This window comes from Bactrocera tryoni, chromosome 2, assembly GCF_016617805.1.
Source record: "Bactrocera tryoni isolate S06 chromosome 2, CSIRO_BtryS06_freeze2, whole genome shotgun sequence".
Lineage (NCBI taxonomy): Eukaryota > Metazoa > Arthropoda > Insecta > Diptera > Tephritidae > Bactrocera > Bactrocera tryoni.
The window spans coordinates 12,548,353-12,563,692 of NC_052500.1; the positions used below are offsets into that span (position 1 = coordinate 12,548,353).

The 15,340-nt window shown below is 39.6% G+C and overlaps 2 protein-coding genes across 6 annotated transcripts in view; one reads left to right on the forward strand and one right to left on the reverse strand.

Moving 5' to 3' along the window:
- Nucleotides 1-1,129: 1,129 nt before the first annotated feature.
- The window catches only part of LOC120767392 (protein eyes shut), a 147,627-nt gene continuing 133,416 nt past the window's right edge, over nt 1,130-15,340 (reverse strand). For 2 of the 3 annotated variants that reach the window (XM_040093407.1, XM_040093406.1), the window contains exons 9-14: nt 14,381-15,041; nt 14,152-14,315; nt 13,354-14,085; nt 13,042-13,284; nt 6,719-7,231; nt 1,130-1,650 (exon numbers count right to left, since the gene is read on the reverse strand). In XM_040093407.1, the coding sequence (XP_039949341.1) occupies nt 1,463-1,650; nt 6,719-7,231; nt 13,042-13,284; nt 13,354-14,085; nt 14,152-14,315; nt 14,381-15,041 (2,501 nt within the window). In that variant the 3' untranslated portion in view covers nt 1,130-1,462. Of the gene's footprint in view, nt 1,651-6,718; nt 7,232-13,041; nt 13,285-13,353; nt 14,086-14,151; nt 14,316-14,380; nt 15,090-15,340 lie in introns of all 3 variants that reach the window. The other variant, XM_040093405.1, reaches the window with a different exon arrangement.
- LOC120767393 overlaps nt 3,436-15,340 on the forward strand; it is a 156,647-nt gene continuing 144,742 nt past the window's right edge. For all 3 annotated transcript variants that reach the window (XM_040093409.1, XM_040093410.1, XM_040093411.1), the window contains exon 1: nt 3,436-5,141. The gene's annotated coding sequence lies outside the window, so the exon portion shown is untranslated. The remainder of the gene's footprint in view (nt 5,142-15,340) is intronic.

Here is a 15,340-nt window from a genome sequence, read left to right on the forward strand (position 1 = left end):
ATGTCTTAGACAATAATGCATTCAAAATTTCTGGAAGATATCTCGCAAAATGAAAAAGCTTTCTATACAGGCATTTTATACCGATGGTTCAGTTTGCATAACAGCTTTATCTTATAGTGGGCTGATAATGGCGATTTCGACAAATGAGTAACTTCTTGCGGAGAAAAGAATGTGTGTAAAATTTCGGTTCGATAACTCGAAAACTGAGGGACTAGGTCGAACAATCGACTCAGCTTGTCACACTGATTGTTTTTGCATATACCTTATAGGGTTACCGGATTTTTTTATGGATGTTACGAACCTTGAAATTGCTTGTTTTTTATCACTTAAGGATCCTCTGTATAAATTTGAAAGCAAATCGGAGCGGTGATCTAATCGGCAACATAGCCAACATTTCAATGTAAGCATATTTAATAGACGCAAATTCAACAACAACAAAAGTATTCATACAATAAAATTGTTTAAATAATTGATTAAAGCGTGAGAGAAATGCGCATAACTAACTGTAAATATAACGAATTAGCAATAATGTTTATCCATATATAAATATTGAGTAGTTCGTTTTCGTAAATAGATAGTATATGCTGTTAGTCCTTAGTGTCCTCACTAGTTCAACATTCTTACGCAGCAATATTCCGCCATTGACCTAAACATGTGTACATATGTATCTATTTATGTACTATATAAGTTTATATGTAGGTATATCACTAAATATATGAGAGAGGAAAGTCCATAGCGACTCGTTTTGTAAAATTCAATCAGTTTTGTTTTTAGCCTTTTTTTTCGGTTTTTTTTTTCGGTCTGCTCTTTGCTCACTTATACATTTTTTTAAATATACTACTAAATTTAATTTCAAAAACGTCTGATTCTTATTGTGTTTTTTGTTGTTTTCTGTTTTGCTTTAAAATCTAAAATTTTTAAAATTTCATTTCTCAATTTTATTGTGTTCCTTAATATGTTTTTGGTTTGTTTGTTTTGGTTTTTTATAAAATTTACAAAATTAGTTTTTGGTTTTGTTTTTAGTTTCTTATCATTTCAGTATTATTTATTTTCCTCAATGCAACATTTTTATTTATTATAATTTATTAAATATTTTTATTAATTTTTAAATATTTATTTTTGTAATATTTTTTGTTATTATCTTTTATATTATTTATTTATATTAATTTTCTTCCTTTTTGCTTTTAGTTTAACTTTATTGAGTTTAAGTTCTGAGCATTTTCGCTCTTTAAACACCCACAAGCATACATACATAACTGCTTACAATAGTTTACGCTCTTTTACTCTCTCCACTCTCGTTTGCTCCGCTCAGTTTAATAAAATAAACACAATTTTTAAGCTTTCCTAATGTTCTCGTATGTATGTATGTATGTCTGTTTGTTTGTGTTGTTGTTTTAATAATTTTTTATACCGAAGATTTATAATCTCTCTTGTGTTGTTGCTACACATCATCTTCTCGCTCCTATACAATCATTGGTTCATCTCCATGTAGATCACACGAGCCAATATTCTCGCCTTTGTAAGCTGAGAAATCGGTTATAACGGCAGTTGGTTCGGCACCGAATTGTATATCCTGCAGACAGCCTTTGAAGGGTTCGTTGAAGCGACCGAGTGTGCGTACACTAACCAGTTCTTGGTTCGGGAAGCCACCTGCGGTGAGAAGAGCAGAAAAATAGGGTTTAAAGACATTCTTAATAATAACAATAAATTGTAAAAAAGTATCTGTACGAGTATATAAAAAAGTTTAAAATATTTATAAATTAGTTTAACAAAGTCAATAAAAATGACTGTAAACAGCATTGAGGGACTCGAAGTGGATCCCCATTTTTTTATCATCCAAGATCTATCAACTTCGGGACATTCTTTGAAATTATTTGTGGAATGTTTTATCCTACTACAGTAAAAAAATAACAGCAACAAACAAGAATTTGGTTTTGTGAGGTTATAGTGAACTGATACACGACTTTTGCTGATTTGATGGTGTCAACGAGGACGATAATTGCTGGTGCTACGATGCTGGCGAACTCAAGGTAGTGAAATATATGGTGAATTAAAATGCAGACTGAAAACCCGCAAATGGTTCTGGAGCTGATGATGTTGATGGTGGTTGAGAAATTGCTTGTAGAAAATGTTTTGTCATCGAATTACCGAAAGTTGTTTCATAACCTAAAGTTCTGAGATTTAAGTCATAGAAACCAATTCTAGTACTTTGACATCTGGTAATCGTCGGTTAAACAAAAGTAAAGTAATTTCGTCTGATGACAACAGCTGACCTTATTGAATTTTTCCTGCCGTCAACTTCACACTTAACGGCTTTACCGTTATATATTCCAAGAGCTGATATAGTGCGGCTTGTTTGAGATTTTTCCTTATAGTTTTCGTTTAGTGCCCTATCGAAGATGGAAGATCTAAAACAGGGTTTATATACCGTTACCGTTTTGTTATCAAAAAGGTAAAAGTGAAGTTCAAACAAGTTCAATGTGTTCATCGAACGTTAATGCCCAAATTTGTTTGCGAAATTTCGATCCGAAAATTTCCGTTTTAAGGATGCATCGACTCTTAAAGCCGATCAATAGAAAACGTGTTGCGTTTGAAGCTCGTGATCTCGGCCAAAAGGTACTACTTCGGACAATCGGTAGGCAATTGAGAAATAAAGTCCTTTCTCGTCGAACAAAAGCAAAACTCTATACGTCACTCATTATTCCCGTCCTGCTATATGGTGCAAAGGCAGTGACGATGCCGATATCTGATGCGTCGACGTTACGAGTTTTCGAGAGAAAGGTTCTCCAGAAGATTTATGCTCCTTTGCGCGTTGGCCACGGCGAATACCGCATTCTATGGAACGATGAGCTGTATGAGATATACGACGACATTGACATAATTCAGCGAATTTAAAGACAGCAGCTACGCTGGCTAGGTCATGTCGTCCGAATGGACTTGAAAAAGATATTCTTCAAAAAATAAATGCCAAAGAATGTTTTTGTCGAATGATAATAAACATTCCCCATTAAATTTCTGTTTCTGTATTTTTTGAAAGTAGTGAGCCTTGAAATGAATCACCCTTCATTATTATAATTTCTTCAGTGAAAACTAAAAATCGAAGAACTTTTTTAACGTCTTTGTATAATTATCGGTTACAACGAGTGGCGATTGTAAAAAGCAGTCTAAAAGCATTAATTTACATGGACCTCTTCCACCTAGAGCGCTTCATATCCTTCCTCTTAGTAAGCACCACTTTGATCTGCACGAAATAGTAAACCCTTTAACACTTATCCGAGACATCGACCACACAAAGAATACTAATAATCAACAGTGCATTTCAACAATTCAACAACATGTGAGTTCAAACCGGATTTGAGTCGCAACCAGCTCGTTACCTGTTACCTGTTTCAAGCAACTAAACGCCGAACAGCTGTTTGCTTAGTCAGCGCTCTCGCGCCGGTAGAGTGCTTGTCAACGCAGAGAGCGCGAACTAAATGTGTGTATACTCGTACAACAACAACACGATTACAAAGTGTTCTTTTTTTACGGACGAGCTCAGCACGACTTTTAAGGCAGGTTTGTATGTAGTTTGCGTTGCGCCGCTCACCTTTTGCCACGAATTCTGTGTGTCGGCGCGTGTGTTGAAGAGCGTGCAAATGAATTAGCAAACACGGGACTAACGCATAGAAGTCGCATTAACAGTGCAAAGACGAAGCTGTGTACAAAACCCATATAAGTAAGTTAGACTTAGATTGCGAGACAAACTAGTACGAAGTCAGACGGCTAAGCAATTGTCGGCGCAGTGACTGGGATAAGCGCAGTTTGAGAACGTCACATGAAAAGAGGGACGGCAAACGAATGTATAAACGCAGCTTAAATTGTAGCTAGATTCTAGAAGATACATTCGTCATGGCGATTATACGTTTATGGTGAAAAAGCGCTTAAAAAACAACAGTTAATAAAACAACAACGCGCTGAAAACCCCGTACAACAACAAGCCGCGCAGCAAAGCAAATAAAGTCGCGAGTGCGAGCAAGTGATCGTGAGCGCTCTGGCTGTCTGGCTTTGCTGTCTCGCAGTTGGTTGTGTGTAGCGCCAAAGAAAACACGAAAACGTAGAATGAAAAGTTCAAGAAACAGTGCAGATCAGCAAGTTGGCCAAAGTTGGTCGGGTTAGTACAGCAGTGCGGTCGGTGACGCGTGTTCGGTGGTACGTCGGTTGGCGTTAAAAAAATTATTGTTTACTGTCGCTTGAGCTCAGTTGGGTCGTGTTGCAAGTGCAAAGACTTAGTGTAACGCGGGTGAAGCAGGAGGAGAGAGTACAGAAAATAATTTAAAAAAAGAAGACACCGAAAGTTAATAAATTAAAAAAGTTAATAAAATAAGTAGGTGAGAAGTGTAAAAAAGTGAATGAAAACCGTGTGGCCCTTTTCGCAGCGACTTTCGTGAAATATAATACCAACAACACAAGCAAGCGAAAATCTTAACAAAAAAGTGGCTTAAGCGAATTGCAAAAGTGGCCGCAACAGCAAAAACACCAAAAACACAACAAAGTACGCTGGTGTGGCAGCCAAGGAAGCGCAGTGCAGTGAAGGGCGGGCGGTGAAGTAAAGTTCAGAAAAGTGCAACACAAGTGAATGTGCGCAGCCGTCTTGCGTCGCCAGTCGGCCGTGTGCGCTTTTTGCCAAGTAGCAATTGATTATTGCTTTTGTTATCATTTTTTTTGTGGGTTTTTGCTGCAGTTTGCGGTTTTCATTAGCGAAGTCGCTGATCGATCGTCGATAAACGGCGCTGCCGGCGACAAGCGCGTAAATTGCAATAAGCCAAAAGCAAATAGCAACAAACAACACGTTGCGAGCTGCGAGCGACGACGGACGATTGCTAAGCGTCGAAGACGTTGCCAAAAAACGCATAAAAATCTGCAATGAAAGGCTTTTAGCTTTCAGCATTTAGCATTTAGCTTTCGGCTTTCCGCTGCTTTCGAACAATAACGCTGAGAGTTTGCGTGAATAAACACTTAAAAAACGGCAGACGAACAGCCAAACAAAGGAGATTTGAATATTAATGACAACTTTCTAACTTTACGAACTTTGTTGGCTCGTAAAGTTAAAGTTGCAGTGCGCGTGTCGGAATTTTCGTCACCTGTACGCTGGATACGAGGTAAGCAGCGCGACAGTTGTCAATAAAGTGACTGTCACTAACACATATACACGAACTTACTATAAATCTTAGCTGATGCTTAGCATTGATGGATTTGATTTTGTTGGTTTTTTTTTAATTTTTTTGTTGAATGTGAAATGCTTGATTTGCCGGTTGACAGCGAAAAGTGCGCAGCAGGCGAGGTAGAAAGGCTATAAAACTCTGATTTCGCTGGCGAAAGATATTTCTAATAAAATCTTATACAAACATACATATATTTATGTATGTGAGTATATAGTATGCTGGTATAATCTGTTGGTTGAATACGCTATTGATTAATCGGACGAGTCTTAAATCTGGCTTGATGTCACTCGCTGTCAATGTGATAGATTTCGCTGAGATGATGGTCTTTATGGACGCGAATTTCTTTACTTTTTCTAATTATAACTCCTTGACTTTCAAAATTTGTGTAAGTGTTCCCATTGATCTTTCACATTGTCCTTAGAAACATTGAGGCTATATACATATGTACATATGCATTCTTCTTCTGTTTTACTGGCGTAGACACTGCTTTCGCAGTTATAGCCGAGTTTACAACCATGCACCTGTCATTTTTCCTTTTCGCTAAATAACGCCAATTGGAGATTCCAAACGAAGCCAGGTCCTTCTCCACCTGGTCTTTTCAACGGAGTAAAGATCTATCTTTTCTACTGCTTTCCCCGGCGATTACAGCTTCGAATACTTTCAGAGCTGGAGTATTTTCATCCATTCGAAGGACATGACCTAGTCAGCGTAGCCGCTGTCTCTCAATACGCTGAATTATGTCAATGTCGTCGTATATCTTGTACAGTTCATCGTTATATCGACTGCGGCATTCGCCATTGTCAATGCGCAAAGGACCATACATCTTCCGCAGAACCTTTCTCTCGAAAACTCGTAATGCACCATACGATGATGAGTGACTTGTAGAATTTGGTCTTTCTTCGTGTAGAGAGGACTTTACTTCTCAATTGCCTACTGAGTCCGAAGTAGCACCTGTTGGCTAGAGTTATTCTGCGTTGGATTTCGAGGCTGGCATTATTTGGTGTAAATACTGGTTCCGAGATAGACGAAATTATCTATGACTTCAAAGTTATGACTGTCAACAGTGACATGGGAACCAAGTCGCGAGGGCGACGACTGTTTGTTTGATGGCAGGAGATATTTTATCTGGCTCTCGTTCACTAAAAGCAGAACTAAGTGCGCGGTGGCATGCAGTATATGTAGCGGCTGTATATATGCTGGGTTTCAGGTCACAAATTAATTCTAGGAAACGAAGTAGCTGATGAGATTTGCCAAAAGTGTCATCCGTCCGAGGTTAGACTCTTCCGAGTGGTATTAAACGAAACATAACTTTTAAAAATCTCTAGAAAGTCGGACAAAATATAGTATACTACCTTATTTTATAGAATTTGGAGACTAGTTAAATGTTTTTGGATAATTTTTGTTCTAATAACTGAGACTGACTAACTAAGCCCAAAAAAACAAGCTTGACAAACCGCTACCGAACGTAAATATAAAATTAAAAGTAATTATACTTTGAATAAATTTCCACTCACCCAAATAGAAGACATCCTCGTAGGTGATTGATGGTTCCTTACCACGTCGTGCCGCAAACGAGCGTCGCGTCGTTAACACTGTTCGTTGTGTGGTTGCTGCTAACGCAGCAGTTGCCGCGTCCAGCACCTTCTCTGAGAATATCACTTCACCATCCAATTGCAACTCCAAACGATTGCGATCCATTATGACCTTTGCCAAGTGCCAACTGCCATCCGCAATGAAGCCGGTCGATGGCATCTCCACGGTATCATTATTGGAATCTAACAAATTGCTAGCCATTTTCAGGTGACCGTTCTCTAAGCCTAAGCCCAAAAATTTATTACGATCGTGCTCGCTCCACAGCAGCAGGCCGTCGGGTTCGATGCTGGAGAAATTCAGCGAAACTTGTATGGCTTCACGTGGTCGGACATACATGGATGGGCCGCGACGTTTGTCTTTCATCGGTATGCGGGGCGGCGGCAAGATCAGGTAACTGTTTCCACGGAAGCTTGGCGTTGTGGGCTTACTCATGGCTGGCGCAGCAAATGGGCGGCCGAAGAAATGTTGGAGAATATGGCAGAAAAATCAAAGACACGTAGCAGGAAGTGGCGTAAGCGAATGCGTTAAATGAAAGAAAGCGAGAAGTAAAAGTAATCATTGTAACGGTTATGATTGCTAATGTAAAGCATAGATTTTTTTAATTAAATGTTTTCAGTAATTCACGTGTAGATATATTTGCTTTTAATTATGTGGTTAGTAAAGTGTGTCTTATATGAAGGAGGGTATAATTATAAACAGATTTATTTTTTTATTTCCTTTAACTCTTGCGTACCGTCGCCGATATGCGACTTTTGATGCTTTTCGATATGCCCAGTAGGAAATGATAAGCTTGATATTTTCTGTACACTGTATATCAAAACGGGAATATAGAGTTTGCATGAAGTTTGTAACACCCAGATGGAAACGTAGGGGACCCCATAAAGTATATGCACGAGACGAGCTGCGTCGATTAAGCCCTGTTCTTCTGTCTGTCTGTATATATTTATACGAACAAGTTCCTCAGTTTTTGCATACGTCCTTTTCTCACCTAGAAGCTGCTCGTTTATCGGAATGACAGATATTGGTCAAGATAGCATATAGCTTATAGCTACCATTGAACTCAAGTCCATATACGGAAAACTTTTGCATTTGACGAGATATCTTCAAGAAATTTGGCATGCATTATTGTCTGAAGCCAGGGTGCAGTCTCCGAGGAAATTGTTCAGATCGGGCAACTATAACATAAAGCTGTCATACAAACTGACCGATCGAACTCAAGTCCTTGTATGGAAAACTTTTGCAATTAAAGAGATTTTATCATCAAATTTAGCATGGGTTATTGTCCAAGACCACGATGTAATCTCTGAAAAAATTGTTCAGATCGCGTCACAATAGCATATATCTGCCATATAAACTGACCGTTCACAGTTCTTGTAAGGAATTTTTGTATATGTGCCTGTAATGTGTTATCTTTTTTCGTTCTTTCAAGTTGTCAAAGTGGAGCAAGTTCCTTGCCACTCGGAAGTCATAGTTGTAGCCTACAAAACCCGGGTTTCTTATTTTATGGAGCGCCTAAACAGTATTCTTGCAAGTGCTTTCATTCAAATCAGATTTCTTTATGTGACCATGGAGGAAGCAGAGCACTTATCGACGAACAAACTCCATAGAAATCGTTTTTGAGACATTTTGAGGTTATGTTGGACATATCTACTATATTACTGGATCTCGGTTACAATTTCCCTACAGGCCTTGTTTGCTTTATAAAAGTGTACGTATATATGTACATATATAAATATAAATGTCTGTATGTATGTATTTATATAGCTGCGGCGTCTTTTGCTTAGTTTGGCAGCAGCCCTGATCTCGTTTCAACGCTTCTGCTTCGTCTTCTGCTAATGCGCGTAATCTAACTCAGCGCTTTGTTGGATCGACATCTTCAAAGTTTTCTAAGAACTTTGTCTAGTTGTTAGTTGTTGTGATTGTTGCTGTTGCTGTGTATTTGCAATTTCAATTCTCGCCTGACTCTAATTGCTGCGGCGATTGCTCAACAAACACCGTCTTTCATTGTTTGAATGTAAAATGATGTTTTATTGTTGTTGTTGTTTTTGTACTATACAACTGGTGTTAAGTATGAATGCAGTTGTTGTTGCTATTGTGTTACGGTTCACGTGTGCATTATTCGGTTTGTTGGGCGCTTTTAATTACAAAGAATTCTACCGAAAAGTAGAAAGGGTTACCCAAGAACCTGGCTTACACACACATATATACATATATGTATGTATCTTTGTAGCATAATTATAAAGAAATATTTTTTTATAATGTGTTAACTCGGCTGCATAACTGATTTCAACGCTCTGAGAACAGTTAGTCCAGCTGACAGAGCGGCTGCGCGTATTTCATCAGCGCCAGTCAGTGACTTGGACCAGCTGTTGCTGTCAAGGTTGCTTTCTTGTAGTTGCTTCTAATATTATTATTGTTGTTTTTGTTACTATTATTGTTGTCGTTTTTGTTATTATTACTGTTGTTGTTTTGGTTGCTATTATTGTTGTTGTTTTTGTTATTATTACTGTTGTTGTTGTCCAACTACTTCACATAAATTAGTTGCGGCTGTCGTTGTTCGGGGTTGTTCGCTTGATTTTCGGCTATAATTCATCTTTCGGTTTTTTGTTATGCTTTTTTGTTGTTGTTCTATTTTCAATTCTAACTTTTGTAGAAATTAAAACCCGTTCTAGTACCTATATCTGTATACATATGTATGACTTGAAATGCGTTCGCCTGCTTTTGTTTGACTATTATGTGTTGTTGTTGTCTTTGTTTTTGGTTTTGCTTTCAACTTTAAACATTTACTGTATTTCTGCAATTAATGTTTGCTTTTCGACGCGTATCGCCGTTAGTTTGGTTTCGCTTACTGGGCACATATTGTAGGTATAAATACATATGTATGTTTGTATGTATGTACAGTGTGTGCAAATTTGCATACGAAAATTAATCGTTCACACTTTTAAAGGTGAAAAAGCATTAACAGCAAAAACAAAACGTTAATTTCGGCTGCTACGAATCTTTAATACCCATCACGTGTGCATTTTATAGCATAAAAGCTATATGCCATAGTGTTCCGCCCTGTTTATCCCGTTCGAAGATTGAGGTTAGGTTTGATGGCTGATCCAGCGACCGCACTTGGACTACTGTATGCAGCCCGTTGTGAAACTATAAAAGTAGTAATCTCGTACTTGATTCGTTGGTGGAATATCTGAAAGTGCGAGCTCCCAAGTATTTAAGCCTTGATCTCACAAACGCGGGACAATCAAGAGGGAAGTTTTAAGATGTCTTCATCTCGTCTTCTCCCATAAAGCTTCAGCAGCTGGCATCCGGCAAATCTCAATCATTTAGGACGTCGACAGGGCCATGACCTATTAGAATCTTCACGACTACGGAGAGACTAACCTTACTGAGGGGCAAATCGATGGTAGCCCAGCGCTGGCCAAGCTATCTAGTAGTAGTACACACGAGGTGAGGGGAGCACCAACCCGTTCACATTCTAGTGATAGCAGAGCTAAGGTGCTTTTACTTGTCAGTTTGTACTTTACGCTTACCTTGTGATCTGGCACCAATACTAGTCTTATCACAGTTATACGAGGCCATTGATAGCGAGGTTAGGCATTTCTTAACCAGATTTGAATGCACGGTTAGTGCTCAGGACGAAATCGCCGCCCTGTTATGAGTGTAAATAGTCACTTCTCTGAAGGAGGCTGCACTCTGGACTAGTAAATCTACCGCTACCTTAATGGCAGCAAACTCGCGTTGAAAAAGATTGCAATGTCATTGTAAGGAAGTCTGAAACTGAAGATGATAGAGAGATCCTGACAATATACCACTCCAAAAACCGCCCCCTTAAGCTTTGACCCATCCATATAAAAGCTCGCTGTTCCTCTCCTCCAACAAGAGCAGAGAAAAGGCCGCCAGTTTGAGGTTTGACGACATCATGTTCTAAAAGTTCCGGTGTAATGCTAAAGCGTGAGAAGATTTTCGAATGTTCGGACATGTTCGGAGATTGTAGCGTTGTCTTTAATGATAGTTCTGCGGACTTTCATGAAGCTATCTTGTCAAATAAAAAAGTTTTCCGTACAAACAATTAATTTTGATCGTTCCTCCGTTTGTATCCTCGGTCTGACAATGGATGAATCATGACTGCATTACTTCACTACGAAGTCCATTCGACAGTCATTCAAGTGGACTACACACGATAAATTTCCTCCAGAAGTATGCGCATAGAATAGCTTTTATTTACTATCTTGAAAAATAAGATCCATGACCAGTTACTATTACATAGCGTTTTTGAATCCTTTAAAGGCTGGAATCGCCGCAAAATTGTCGCATTTGAAGAAAAGGAAAATGCTGTCACACCAAGACAATGCACCGTGTCAGAAGTCAGTGAAAACGATGGCAAAAATCCATGAAATGAGGAAGTTCTTCTGCATATACCATATTCTCCAGATCTGGCCCCCAGCGATCCAAAAGAATGTTCGCTGGGAAGAATTTCCGGCGATTGAAGAAGTGTTCGCCAAAACTGAGGCCTATTTTGAAGCAATAGACAAATCGTACTACAAAAATATTATCGAAAAGTTGGAGGGTCGCTGTAATCAGTGTATCACCCTTGAAGGGAACTATGTTGAGTAAAAAAGAAACGAATTTTGATAAAAAGTGTGTCTTGCTATAGTAGGCCGGAGACTTTTCAATTGATCTGTTATATGCTTCAAAAACTGAAGGACAAATTCGCCGAAGTTTTCTTCTGGGTGTTACAAACTTGAAGCTAAACTTAAAACTCCCTGTGGGGGGGGAGGAAATTGAAAGAAAGACTTCGAGTTTCATACACACATACGTTTTAAGCGAAGCGCATATATATATATACATATATATATATATGTATGTACATATATACCGATTCATGACACTTCACTCAAGTTAAATTGGCTTTTAGCTGAGTTAACTATTTGCCAAAGGTTTTATTAGCATTTGGCTCGGTGTGTATTCTGTGCTAAAAATATCAATACATACCTACACATACATACATATGTATATTATATTTAAATATAAATTTAACAGCAATTAACTAATTGTTTCGAAAAGTGCATGACTAATTTGATTCGCACTATTTTTATGGCCATTCTATTGCCATTAGAAGCTATTTCCTCTATTTAATAGCTTACACGGCAGGCTGATTCATCGATACGTAGCATATATGACTATATACTGTTAGTAAAGTCAAAGTCGAATTCAAACTCGCGCAATTAGCCACTTGCGTCATGTAATGCCTCTCAATGTCAAATGTGCAGCCTTCCAGCTGTTTCACACTAGTCTAACTCATGATTCTTTAATTTGTTTTAATTTACGTGTTTTTTATGGATTTGTTTTTGTAGATAGTAACTGCACACTTACAGCAATCAATCATTCACGCTGAGTTTGATTTTAAATGACGTGATCTCATTTACACTTGTCTACACATCTTAACACTAAAAAGTGCAAAGTTGACCTTAATTGTTGATTAATACCTGTGAGGTTGGAAAATCTTTGTGTATATTTTTCTCTTGTTTTATGGTGGCTATAACAACCGTTCTTCCTCTTGATTGGTTCCGTGGCTATTTTAGTGTTTTTTGGCGAGTCCACTGTGTCCAAATCAAAAAACCAAATGAAAATCTAATATTTCCGACATTATCTTTCTAAAGAGACCATTTGAAGAATTTATTTAGAATCCTCTAAGAGCCTACTACTACAATTAGGACCGTTCTCATGACAAGCTGGCTTATGAACCAGCAATAGACTCGGACCAAGGAATGACTGTATTCCTCAAAACAGTTTCGGGAAATACCCCATGAATGTGAACAACAATTGCAAGGACCAGAAAGACTGATAAAGTATGAGTTAGATTCGTCGGGAAAGGACTTTAAGGGACTCTATAAATATCCGATATTATTTTCAGTATTACCTATTTTAAACAAAATATTCCTCTATCACTCCCAACCAGATCTACTTTGGGTTCCCACATAATCGTTTTTCATTGACATTTGAGGTCATGAGAACAATCAGAAATTAAGTGGTATTGGTCATGTTTTGAACCGTGTTTCGACGTGGACTATTAGGTTATTTTTGAAGTACCGGTTCTCTACTTAATTGTGTTCGGGGTCTTAATCATGATATTTTAACAGAGGGATGAAACATTCGATGTCTCAAATACCTAGCCAAGCAGTGCAGTGATCCCTTCCAATATTTCTCCCCTCTTAAAAAATCACGCTTTATATTAGCTCACCTATTTCACAGTAAAATCCACCCCAGCCATTCGGACAAGAGCAACGTCCGCTGCGCAAACAACGTCCATTATTCTTGCATGGTATTAGTTTACAGCTTTCCGAGTATTCGCAACGATCACCTTTCGCATATTCGGGGCAAATACAATGCGGTTGCAGTTTCTCATCGAGCCAACAATGACCGCCCGCCTCGCAAGAATCGCCGCCACATGCCGTGCCATCACAGTCGCGGATATTACGAGAATCTAAAAAAAGCAAAAGTCAGTAGTTAGACTCAAAACCACACTACAGGACTGTTCTCTTCCACTACTTACCCATTATATTTGTTTCGTTGAGCACAATGCGCGTACCGCTGACCACCAGACCACGTACGCAGCCACGGAATGGTATTGGGAAGCCAGAAATGGCATTATGCGGTAGTTTGGATAAATCTTTGAGTCCTCCAATGTATAACAGGGAATCGGGTTCGACAAGTACTTCGGCGGAAGGTGCCAATGCCGATGATGCGCTACCCTCAACCCAAAGCGTCAGCCAGCGTCCGCGTTGTGCCATCTTAATTTTATGCCATTCGCCAATTGCGAGCATACGTACGCTCCGTACGACCGTCACATGGCTACTGGGACCAGAAATGCGGAATTCCACAACCCCACCCTGTAATGAGAGTGACACGAAACCGACTTTCTTATCCTGATTATTATTCAAAGTGCCGAAGTAGAGTAGTAGACCACGTTCAGAGAGCGGACGCAATTGGAATTCGATGAAGAAGAATTGCACACGATGATGCTCTTCGAAAGTCTTGGAGCCCATAAGCGGCACAGGCGAGAAATTACGTTGTTTCTCGACTTCGTTGAGCAACTTCATAACAAAGTGCTGGTTTGAGGAAGCAATCGGTTTCGGTGGCATTAGTTTCTTCGTAAAGTTGCGATAACTGATAATTTGCGAACGCTTCGAACCAAGTTTATCGGAGCTATCATAGAGGTAGGGCCAACGTACAGCCAAATAAGAGCGACGACCGGTTAGCGAAACATCGCTTAGTGAGCGTATATCTGCGAAGAGCGGAAGTTAGTTATTTGATAGTGGGTCAAAGTTTAAGTACTCAAGACTGGACCTACCTTCATCACAGTTTTTGCCCGTTCTGCCCACCGGACAATCGCACTCGTAACCATTTACCAGCGGTACACACGTTGAGCCTTCCGCACATTTGTTGTTGAAGGAGTCACATGGATTAATGGGCTGAGCGCACAGTGGGCCGTACCAGCCTTCTTGGCAGATGCAACTAAAATTAAGAGCCATTTATTGAATTCAAAGCTTGATTTATGCCAAAAGTTTGAAAAAACTTACGTGAAAGTAGCGCCATGTTGCAAACAGGCGCCGTCGTGTTGACAAGCATGCCGGTGGCATTCTCTGGTGCCACATTGTCCCACGCCGCGTCCACGCACACCGCGCGTCTCCTGCAGCGGCACTGTCACTTGACCCGCCTTCAAGTTCACATCGTAGATACAACCCTGGAAGCCTGAATGTAGCGGCAAATCGTGCGGCAGCGTATTGAAATTCGCTATCTCATGTCCACCCAAATAGAGTATGGGCATAACATCCATGCGACTAACGCTGCCCGGTGAACGACCAGTAATATTGAATTTACCATCCACCGAAAGCCAAGCCTGACGTCCAATGCGTCCAACCTTGATCTCGTACGGCACACGCGGTGCATCCAAACGGAAATCAATGGGTTTCTGCGTAAATATGCGTCGCGGTCCTCCACCCAAATTCCAAGTGAGCATAATGTAGCCTTGTATGAAGCTGATCGCTAAATGATCGCTCTTCTCATCGTGATAACCGGATTGTCCTAAGAACGCGAGCAGTGAAATTTGTGACATGGTTTGCGGTAGTATCTTGAAGCTTAACTCGATCGAGTATTCCAGCGGTATGGGCACAGTGTAGGCGACAAACGACGACAGTCCATTGACGCTGCCCGAGAACGACGGCAGCGCGACTTCGAGATCTGTAAGATTCTTGATTGTAGCGGGGGAAATCGTATGGGCAGGAAAATCTTGTTTTATTTTTTTGTTTGGGATATTTGTAGGAAAAGAAAAAGGATTGGGTTTCACAGCGGTTTTGGATAGTTAAATTTAGATTAGTTGCCTGTTTTTCAAGTTGCACTTCTGCAATGTACCTATGTACGAGTACGAATACGAGTACAACATTACCAATGGTTGGATGCACGAACACTGAACACTTCAAAAAAGTCTAACGATTTGTAGGGATGAGGATGGATTCTTCGAATTTGTGTGTGTGTGATGC